The sequence below is a fragment of the Echiichthys vipera genome, assembly GCF_963691815.1.
Source record: "Echiichthys vipera genome assembly, chromosome: 15".
NCBI lineage: Eukaryota > Metazoa > Chordata > Actinopteri > Perciformes > Trachinidae > Echiichthys > Echiichthys vipera.
Window position 1 is genome coordinate 1,349,351 of NC_139840.1, and position 11,526 is coordinate 1,360,876.

Below are 11,526 nucleotides of genomic sequence, written 5' to 3' on the forward strand. Positions count from 1 at the left end.
CTGTGCTGCAGCAGTGAAAGGTGTGTGTGTGTGTGTGTGTGTGTGTGTGCGTGTGTTTCTTTGTGTGTATGCGTGTGTGTGTGTGTGTGTGTGCGTGTGTGTGTGTGTGTGTGTGTGCGTGTGTGTGTGTGTGTGTGTGTGAGGGTCTCACCTGTGCTGCAGCAGTGAAAGGTGTGTGTGTGTGTGTGCGTGTGTAGGTGTGCGTGTGTGTGCGTGTGTGTGTGTGTGTGCGTGTGTGTGTGTGCGTGTGTGCGTGTGTGTGTGTGTGTGTGTGTGTGTGTGTGAGGGTCTCACCTGTGCTGCAGCAGTGAAGTGTGTGTGTGTGTGTGTGTGTGTGTGTGTGTGTGAGGGTCTCACCTGTGCTGCAGCAGTGAAGTGTGTGTGTCGTTGGAGCAGAGGGGGAGACTGCGTCGGTCAGAACAGCTCTATATGGAAACACCTGCTGTCCGTCACAGCCTCCCTCCGCCTCCGTCAGCCAATCAGGCGACCCCGGGCCGTGACCTCATCACCACGCCGTCAGAGCCAGGACGGACGGAGGGACGGACGGACGGAGGGACTTCCTGTGAGTGAGCCGACTGAGAGGATTGAGGCTGTTCCCCTCCGTCAGCACAGCCTCAGATTAGAGAGAGAGAGAAATCACTTTTCCCCCGTCGCTTTAATCCGCCGCAAAATCTGCAAAACAGGAAGTCGAGAAACGACAACGACGACAAAATGACGAGTTCATAAATTTATATCAATGTTAACGTTTGTTAAAGTCCACAAAAAACAGACTTTTACGGAAAAATACCTCCGTCCACGAGAATCTGCCTCAAACAATGACGTTTTGTGTCTCTTTGTGGTTGTTTTGTGTCTCTTTGTAGTTGTTTTGTGTCTTTGTGGTTGTTTTGTGTCTCTTTGTAGTTGTTTGTGTCTCTTTGTAGTTGTTTTGTGTCTTTGTGGTTGTTTTGTGTCTCTTTGTGGTTGTTTTGTGTCTCTTTGTAGTTGTTTTGTCTCTTTGTAGTTGTTTTGTGTCTTTGTGGTTGTTTTGTGTCTCTTTGTAGTTGTTTTGTGTCTTTGTGGTTGTTTTGTGTCTTTGTGGTTGTTTTGTGTCTCTTTGTGGTTGTTTTGTGTCTCTTTGATGTTGTTTTGTGTTTCTTTGTGGTTGTTTTGTGTCTTTTTGTAGTTGTTTTGTGTTTCTTTGTAGTTGTTGTGTGTCTCTTTGTAGTTGTTTTGTGTGTCTTTGTGGTTGTTTTGTGTCTCTTTGTGGTTGTTTTGTGTCTCTTTGTAGTTGTTTTGTGTCTCTTTGTGGTTGTTTTGTGTCTCTTTGTAGTTGTTTTGTGTCTCTTTGTAGTTGTTTTGTGTCTCTTTGTGGTTGTTTTGTGTCTCTTTGTAGTTGTTTTGTGTCTCTTTGTAGTTGTTTTGTGTCTCTTTGTAGTTGTTTTGTGTCTCTTTGTGGTTGTTTTGTGTCTCTTTGTAGTTGTTTTGTGTCTCTTTGTAGTTGTTTTGTGTCTCTTTGTGGTTGTTTTGTGTCTCTTTGTAGTTGTTTTGTGTCTCTTTGTAGTTGTTTTGTGTCTCTTTGTAGTTGTTTTGTGTCTCTTTGTGGTTGTTTTGTGTCTCTTTGTGGTTGCTTTGTGTCTCTTTGTGGTTGTTTTGTGTCTCTGTGTGGTTGTTTTGTGTCTCTTTGCAGTTGTTTTGTGTCTCTTTGCGGTTGTTTGGTGCCTCTTTGTAGTTGTTTTGTGTCTCTTTGTGGTTGTTTGGTGTCCTTTTGTGGTCGTTTTGTGTCACTTTGTAGTTGTTTTGTGTCTCTTTGTGGTTGTTTTGTCTCTTTGTGGTTGTTTTGTGTCTCTTTGTAGTTGTTGTGTGTCTCTTTGTAGTTGTTTTGTGTCTCTTTGTGGTTGTTTTGTCTCTTTGTGGTTGTTTTGTGTCTCTTTGTAGTTGTTTTGTGTCTCTTTGTGGTTGTTTTGTGTCTCTTTGTAGTTGTTTTGTGTCTCTTTGTAGTTGTTTTGTGTCTCTTTGTGGTTGTTTTGTGTCTCTGCGGTTGTTTTGTGTCTCTTTGTTGTTGTTGTGTGTCTCTTTGCAGAAGTTGTGTGTCTCTTTGCAGCAGTTGTGTGTCTCTTTGCAGCAGTTGTGTGTCTCTTTGCAGCAGTTGTGTGTCTCTTTGCAGCAGTTGTGTGTCTCTTTGCAGCAGTTGTGTGTCTCTTTGCAGCAGTGTGAACAGGCAGAGCCTCAGTTGTGTTGCTGTTGTCGTCCTGAAGGTTGATCAGCTCTAAAGATAAACACACATTTAATCCAGTGTTCTGCTCGTCAGCAGGTGAACACACACACGGATTACTGCCCTGCAGCGCACTCATCATCATTATTACACAGAGATTACTGCACACACACACACACACGCACACACACGCACGCGCACACACACACGCACACAGACACGCACGCACACACACACGCACACAGACACACACAGACACACACGCACAAAGACACACACAGACACACGCACACACACGCTCACACATACACACACACGCACGCACACACAGACACGCACGCACACGCACACACACGCACGCACGCACACACAGACACACACGCACACACACACACACACACACACACAGAGACACACACACGCACACACACACACACAGACGACTGAGAGGACATTTAAGGGTTAAAAAACAACAACAACAACACAAATTGTGTGTTGTTGTAAAAAACCACAGCCTCGTTTATTACGTAACACAAACTTTATTGAGACAATAATAAACTCCAAACACAGAGACACAACAACACGTCAGTCTTTGTGTTCCAGAGATTTGGATTCAAGATTTCACGTCAAAAGGTTTTTAAAAAAATAAGCAAACATTTCAAAAACAAGAAGCACACGTTGACATTTCACCGGTGTGTTTACAGGAACCATGGTGTTGTGGGGACCGCCCTCCCGTCTGGGGCCGAACAGCTGCTGGAACAGAAAAAATGGCTTTTTTTTAGGGTGAAACTTGATTCTGGTCGTTTCCGTGTCTCCGTTTGGCGTCGGGGTCGTCAGCGGATGAACGCGGAGCTCTGTAATGTCCTTTAAATGAAGCCCGGAGCGCTCAGACGTAAGCTCTGGCCGAGTCGGGGTCGGACTTGGCTGTGGCCGTGTAGACCTTCTGCTGCTGGTTTCCATAGTAACCGCTGCAAAACAAGAGAGACGGCGTCAGAAAGAGTCACGGAGATGAAAGCACGAGTTTTTGATTATGAGTCTGCGGGGCCGACGCTGCCGCCACACAACGGGGCGCGATCCGAGTCTCAGGGGCCACTTTGAGTCACTTTTACAGTTACTTGGTTGTTTTGTGTCTGTTTGTAGTTGTTTTGTATCTGTTTGTAGTTGTTTTGTAGTTGTTTGTAGTTGTTTTGTATCTGTTTGCAGTTGTTTTGTATCTGTTTGTAGTTGTTTTGTAGTTGTTTGTAGTTGTTTGCAGTTGTTTTGTATCTGTTTGTAGTTGTTTTGTGTCTGTTTGTAGTTGTTTTGTAGTTGTTTGTAGTTGTTTTGTATCCGTTTGTAGTTGTTTTGTATCTGTTTGTAGTTGTTTTGTAGTTGTTTTGTAGTTGTTTTGCATCTGTTTGTAGTTGTTTTGTATCTGTTTGTAGTTGTTTGTAGTTGTTTTGTATCTGTTTGTAGTTGTTTTGCATCTGTTTGTAGCTGTTTTGCATCTGTTTGTAGTTGTTTTGTATCTGTTTGTAGTTGTTTTGTAGTTGTTTGTATCTGTTTGTAGTTGTTTTGTGTCTGTTTGTAGTTGTTTTGTAGTTGTTTGTAGTTGTTTTGTAGTTGTTTTGTAGTTGTTTTGTAGTTGTTTGTAGTTGTTTTGTATCTGTTTGTAGTTGTTTTGTAGTTGTTTGTAGTTGTTTTGTAGTTGTTTGTAGTTGTTTTGTAGTTGTTTTGTATCTGTTTGTAGTTGTTTTGTAGTTGTTTTGTATCTGTTTGTAGTTGTTTTGTAGTTGTTTTGTATCTGTTTGTAGTTGTTTGTAGTTGTTTTGTAGTTGTTTTGTATCTGTTTGTAGTTGTTTTGTATCTGTTTGTAGTTGTTTGTAGTTGTTTTGTAGTTGTTTGTAGTTGTTTTGTAGTTGTTTTGTATCTGTTTGTAGTTGTTTGTAGTTGTTTGTAGTTGTTTTGTAGTTGTTTTGTAGTTGTTTGTAGTTATTTTGTAGTTGTTTTGTATCTGTTTGTAGTTGTTTTGTAGTTGTTTGTAGTTGTTTTGTAGTTGTTTTGTATCTGTTTGTAGTTGTTTGTAGTTGTTTTGTAGTTGTTTGTAGTTGTTTTGTAGTTGTTTTGTATCTGTTTGTAGTTGTTTTGTAGTTGTTTTGTAGTTGTTTGTAGTTGTTTTGTAGTTGTTTTGTAGTTGTTTGTAGTTGTTTTGTAGTTGTTTGTAGTTGTTTTGTAGTTGTTTGTAGTTGTTTTGTAGTTGTTTTGTATCTGTTTGTAGTTGTTTTGTAGTTGTTTTGTAGTTGTTTTGTAGTTGTTTGTAGTTGTTTTGATCAAAGCAGACGATCGAACTCAGATCGAAGGTGACGTGTGCAGCTCTTACCCCTTCTTGCCTCCAGGTGACGCTCTCTTACAGGCGGAGCAGAGGAAAGCTCCGCCCAGCACGAACAGACTGGCCCCGCCCCAACCAATGTAGAGCCCGGTGCTCAGCTCGAACCTGCCCACACACAACAGACTGTCAGACACCCACAACGATACACACACAACCACGATACACACACAACCACCACGATACACAACCACCACGATACACACACAACCACCACGATACACACACACCACCATACACACACAACCACAACGATACACACACAACCACCACGATACACAACCACCACGATACACACACAACCACCACGGTACACACACAACCACAACGATACACACACAACCACCACGATACACACACAACCACCACGGTACACACACAACCACAACGATACACACACAACCACCACGATACACACACAACCACCACGATACACACACAACCACGATACACACACAACCACCACGATACACACACAACCACCACGATACACACACAACCACCACGATACACACACAACCACCACGATACACACACAACCACAACGATACACACACAACCACCACGATACACACACAACCACCACGATACACACACAACCACAACGATACACACACAACCACCACGATACACAACCACCACGATACACAACCACCACGATACAAACACAACCACCACGATACACACACAACCACCACGATACAAACACAACCACCACGATACAAACACAACCACCACGATATACAACCACAACGATACACAACCACCACGATACACACACAACCACAACGATACAAACACAACCACCACGATACACAACCACCACGATACAAACACAACCACCACGATACAAACACAACCACAACGATACACAACCACCACGATACACACACAACCACCACGATACACACACAACCACAACGATACACACACAACCACCACGATATACAACCACAACGATACACAACCACCACGATACAAACACAACCACCACGATACACACACAACCACAACGATACACAACCACAACGATACACACACAACCACAACGATACACAACCACCACGATACACACACAACCACAACGATACACACACAACCACCACGATACACACACAACCACCACGATACACAACCACCACGATACACACACAACCACAACGATACACACACAACCACCACGATACACACACAACCACCACGATACACAACCACCACGATACACAACCGCCACGATACACAACCACCACGATACACACACAACCACAACGATACAAACACAACCACCACGATACAAACACAACCACCACGATACACACACAACCACCACGATACACACACAACCACAACGATACACAACCACCACGATACACACACAACCACAACGATACACACACAACCACCACGATACACACACAACCACCACGATACACACACAACCACCACGATACACACACAACCACAACGATACACAACCACCACGATACACACACAACCACCACGATACACAACCACCACGATACTCACACAACCACCACGATACACAACCACCACGATACACAACCACCACGATACACAACCACGATACAAACACTAGCACACGTTTATGCTCCTAGAGGACACTTTAGCACACGTTTATGCTCCTAGAGGACACTTTAGCACACGTTTATGCTCCTAGAGGACACTTTAGCACACGTTTATGCTCCTAGAGGACACTTTAACACACATTTATGCTCCTAGAGGACACTTTAGCACACGTTTATGCTCCTAGAGGACACTTTAACACACGTTTATGCTCCTAGAGGACACTTTAACACACGTTTATGCTCCTAGAGGACACTTTAACACACGTTTATGCTCCTAGAGGACACTTTAGCACACGTTTATGCTCCTAGAGGACACTTTAACACACGTTTATGCTCCTAGAGGACACTTTAGCACACGTTTATGCTCCTAGAGGACACTTTAACACACGTTTATGCTCCTAGAGGACACTTTAACACACGTTTATGCTCCTAGAGGACACTTTAACACACGTTTATGCTCCTAGAGGACACTTTAGCACACGTTTATGCTCCTAGAGGACACTTTAACACACGTTTATGCTCCTAGAGGACACTTTAACACACGTTTATGCTCCTAGAGGACACTTTAACACACGTTTATGCTCCTAGAGGACACTTTAGCACACGTTTATGCTCCTAGAGGACACTTTAACACACGTTTATGCTCCTAGAGGACACTTTAGCACACGTTTATGCTCCTAGAGGACACTTTAACACACGTTTATGCTCCTAGAGGACACTTTAACACACGTTTATGCTCCTAGAGGACACTTTAACACACGTTTATGCTCCTAGAGGACACTTTAGCACACGTTTATGCTCCTAGAGGACACTTTAACACACGTTTATGCTCCTAGAGGACACTTTAGCACACGTTTATACTCCTAGAGGACACTTTAGCACACGTTTATGCTCCTAGAGGACACTTTAGCACACGTTTATGCTCCTAGAGGACACTTTAGCACACGCTTTTCAAACCTCACCCGTGTACTCTACTGGTGTTATTCTAATTCTTCATTAATGTCTAATTTCAACGCTTGAACAAACACTATGGATCTTTTCCTGTCTTAAAGAAGTGTTATTAATTATAATTTAATGCCGTCAGTCCTCGTGTCAGAGGCGTGTTGGGGTCAACTCACTTCACGCCACCGAAGAACGGGTTGTGGAAGTCCTGCACCACTTGGTAGGCGTACCAGGAAACTGCTATCATGGAGCACAGACCTGCAACACAAACACCAACACAACACGTTTTTAAATCCTCTTTTTCTTTCGTTCTTCTGTGACGGATAAATGTAGACCTTAACCGTTAAAGTCTGTCTTTGTGAAACCAGCCCCTGACCTTCTGTTCCACTCTATACGGCCGTGGACTCACCAGCGAGCATGCTCAGGATTCCTCCGATGACGGCGATCTTGGCCTTGGATTCGTCGGTGGCCGATCCGATCTTGATGCACTTCAGTCCGAGCAGAGACACGATCATGGAGCCGAGGCCGAGCAGCAGAGAGACGATCATCAGAGCGCGACACGCCTGGATGTGAGCTGCAGAGAGGGAAGGGTTCATACGTCGTTACAGCATCAGACTGGACCTTTTACGTACGGAGTCTCTGCTGCTCTGCTCGAGGAAACGCATTATTTATTTCATGTTTATCCTCCCCAGGTATGGAGCGACTTTAAGTCCTTTATCTTGTATCAGACAGAATCAAAGTTTGAGAGCACTGCTTTAAAAAAGTGTTTCATTACAAATCAAATAAACATGTGATCAAAAATCTGTTCTTGTGAATCCAGAACTTCAAAACTTGTTTTTAATGTATTTATGTTTTGCTTTAAAAAAAAAAAATTGTTTTTGGTTTAAAATACAACACTTTTGCTTTTGAAGACAGAATTTTTGTTTTAAAATATAGTTTTTTGGTTTAAAATACGACACTTTTGCTTTGGAAGACAAAATTTTGTTTGCAAATCCCAAAAATTTGCTTTGGAAAGCAAGAAAATTAGCGGCCGCAGGCTCAACTCCCCCTCTCTCTGTCTCTCTCCCCATTTCCTGTCTGTACTATTTAACAAAGGCTTGGAAAACGTAAACAAAATAATCTTTAAAATATATATATATATACTAATGTCTCTGCCTACAACGCTGGATCAGGTGTCGCTGAGTACTCGGGTTCTCGCACTGATCTGATGTCACGTGATTTAACGCAAAAAATTAGCTTTAAAGTCATTTCACCTGATAAAACTTCCATTTTCACAAACAATAAACTCTTCTTTGTTGCTAAAACAAGTTTCCACGACAGAACAAACGGATAAAGTTCACATTTGAACAGAACATGACGATGTTATCTGATTACACAGTAGTTAATTCTCGCTGATAGCGTCTTATTGCTAATGTGATATTTGAAAAATGAGCAAAACAGTCCAGTTGACAGAGATCAGCGCTAACAGCTGCTGAGCGCGTAAACAGGGAACCTTCAGAGAGTTGGTTGTGATAAAGTGCATTGAGAGTTTCCTCTGCTTTAAATCAACTTATTCTACAGACTGACGGCTCGTTGACGGCTCGTTGACGGCTCGTTGACAGAACGGAAACTTCTGATATTTATGTTTTTCCTCAGCTTTTGAAAAGAAATATCATAGAACAACAGTATGTTTTATACGTGACTTGAGTTTATGTCGACTGGATTCTGTTTTTTGTCTTCTTGTTTAATTGTTTTTGAGGTATTTTGTATTTTTGCTGTTTGTAAACCAGCGAATATGAGTTATGAAATTGGGATCTTAACAAATAAACATAAATATTTATTTTTATATTTTTTTTAATCTGCCGTACATTGACGTTCTTTGTTTGCTGTTTTGCTTAAAAGCAAAGTTTTTACATCTCTTCATAATCGTAACCGTAGAGACGCTTCGTCAGTCGTCGTCTGAGGTCGAATTAAAGAAAATCAAAAATACTCGAATGAGTTTGTATCGAAGAAGAAAAATGAGGAACTGGAAGTAACCTGTGTGTGTGTGTGTGTGTGTGTGTGTGTGTGTGTGTGTGTGCTGTAGTCATTTATTGACACGATGATCATAAAAACCTGCTGCGCCTCTTTATGAGCCGCACAGTTTCAGGGCAGAACAATGAATCCCACAGTTGAATGATCGCACGAACCAACGTGTGAACACTCAGTTTGTCCTTCGTTTAGAAAACGATGTCGAAGCAAAAGAAAGAAATCAGGTGAAGAAGCATAAGAGCGGTAAAATCTACGGAGCAACGCGGGACTTTTTACATTTCTGTCTCTAAGTGTGTGAGAAAGTCAGCGTTCATGAGCTTCATCGGTCGCTTCATCAGAAAAGCATCTGACATGAATTCAACAGAATAAGTCAAACTAAAGTGTGAGCTGCTCTTTCTGTGTCATAGCGGCCGGTGTTTCCCTCCATTTTATTATCAGTGGACGCTCAAAATGGCGCCCGAGAGACCATCGTATGTGACACGTCACAGGAGGAAAAGGGACAAACTGACTTCACTGTTATTTTCTATAAAAATGCAAAATCAAATTGTGTTTTAAGTGTTTTTTCTTTGTCACAAACGATCAAACAAATGATGTTCGCCGTGTTTCAGGCGGGAAACGTACGGCTGTAAACGGCGCCGACCTTTGGACGAGTCGTTCTGAAATGGTGCCACATCATGAGGTTCTGGCCTCGTCACCGTGCGACGGGTCTGACGAGCTTCAAACTACAATAAGTAGCTTTAAAAAGTCCATTTCATGAGAGGCAGCAGCTCCACGGATCAAAGGTTCATTTGATTTTTCCGGTGGATTCAAACGAGGAAGTCCACCTGCGTGTTTCTTCTGTATGCACAGAGTCAACGTTACAGGAAATCATTTAACTTAGCGACTCTCCAGCTCCGATGGACGACCAGCTCCTATTTCATGTTTCTTGATTCCTTTGTATCCTGTTTAATTTTATATCCTCCAACAACGACAGCGTCCACCTCATGTGTGGAGTCATATTAAAGACGTAAGAAGCAGAAATCAGACGTATCTTTGCTTTGCACAGCTACATCGTAACATTTAGAGCGTGTAAAGAACATTCATCTGTCCTCCATTTTGTTGCTGTATTACTCAACGTATCATTGGAAATTAGAAATAAGGATCTTTTGAATTAGGCCTTCTAACCACGTGTTCGTGTAGGTGCGTTAACTTCTGAGCACCAACGGACCCAATGGACCCAATGAACCCACCGGACCCAATAGACTCAATGGACCCAATGGACCCAATAGACTCAATGGACCCAATAGACCCAATGGGTTAGAGGATACAGGAAGCAGCCATGGTGCGTTCACACTCGTAGTTTAAAGTAAACCTAGTGTATCCGTACATTCCCTGTTTTAGTAAACACATAAGGTGTCAGAGCTGAGAGGGTCTGTGTTCTGTGTTCTGGTCTTACCGGGGAGGGCGAGCAGCGATTCAAAGTCCCTACACTCTGCGATGCCGGCGCTGTTCTCTGCACACGAGTGCCACAAGTTCTCAAACTGCCTCTGGGAGATGATGACGCTGCCGGACACGGTGGAAATCTTCCAGTAGTCGTTTGCCAGCGACGCGCCGGTGATCAGCCAGGCGATGATGCACATGATGAAGCCGGTCGCTTCCACAGCCGTCGACATGATGGCAGCGATTTCTCAGACTCTCGGAAGAAAAATCCAACTGGTCTCAACACAAGGAAGCGATCGCACGGCCTCGTCTGCCTCAGAGGGTGAAGTCGGACTCAGGCTGCGGCGTCTCTCCTGCAGTTGATAATCTGACGTCTGTGGCTCTAACGGGAGACTTTACCCTCTGTCAGGGGCCATAAACCGCTGGAGCCGCTCCCTGTAGTTCCCCTCCACCCACTCAGTATTGATCATGACGACAACGACCATGACAGCGAGTCCTCCGCCACACCTGAAACAACCCTGGAACCCATCCACAGGTGTTACTGAACACAGGTCCACGTTCCCAAGAGGTCAGCGGCCCTGACTCATCCCAAAGAGACGCTAGAGGACTGAAAATAGACACAAAACAACAAAAAACATACACAAACCGACTGCAAACGACTCAAATTACAACAAAGAGATGCTAAACAACCACATGAACACGTAAAATATGACCACAAAGAGACATCGAGTGCCTAAAATTGGATGCCAAACAACCACAGCGATGCAAAACGGTCACAAAGAGACGCTTAATTACTGAAAATAGACACGAAACAACCAAAAACATACAAACCGCAAATGACTCAAATTAAATAAAGACAAAAAAGAGCAAAAATAGATGCAAAACAACTACAAAATGACTATAAACTAAAATAAATGACCACAAAGAGACTAAAAGTTAGTGTGAGACACTAAAGTTGGATGCAAAACAACCACAGTGATGAAAAAATACAAACAAAGAGAAACAAAATTACG

The 11,526-nt window shown here is 43.0% G+C and overlaps 1 protein-coding gene across 1 annotated transcript; it reads right to left on the minus strand.

Moving 5' to 3' along the window:
* Positions 1 to 3,077: 3,077 nt before the first annotated feature.
* On the minus strand, positions 3,078 to 10,746 carry cldn15la (claudin 15-like a; the record flags this gene model as incomplete). The annotated part of the gene is made up of 5 exons (XM_083929198.1): positions 3,078 to 3,159; positions 4,551 to 4,664; positions 7,261 to 7,342; positions 7,494 to 7,658; positions 10,530 to 10,746. The coding sequence occupies 5 exons, from the start codon at positions 10,744 to 10,746 to the stop codon at positions 3,078 to 3,080; spliced, it is 660 nt and encodes a 219-aa protein (XP_083785324.1).
* Positions 10,747 to 11,526: the final 780 nt, after the last annotated feature.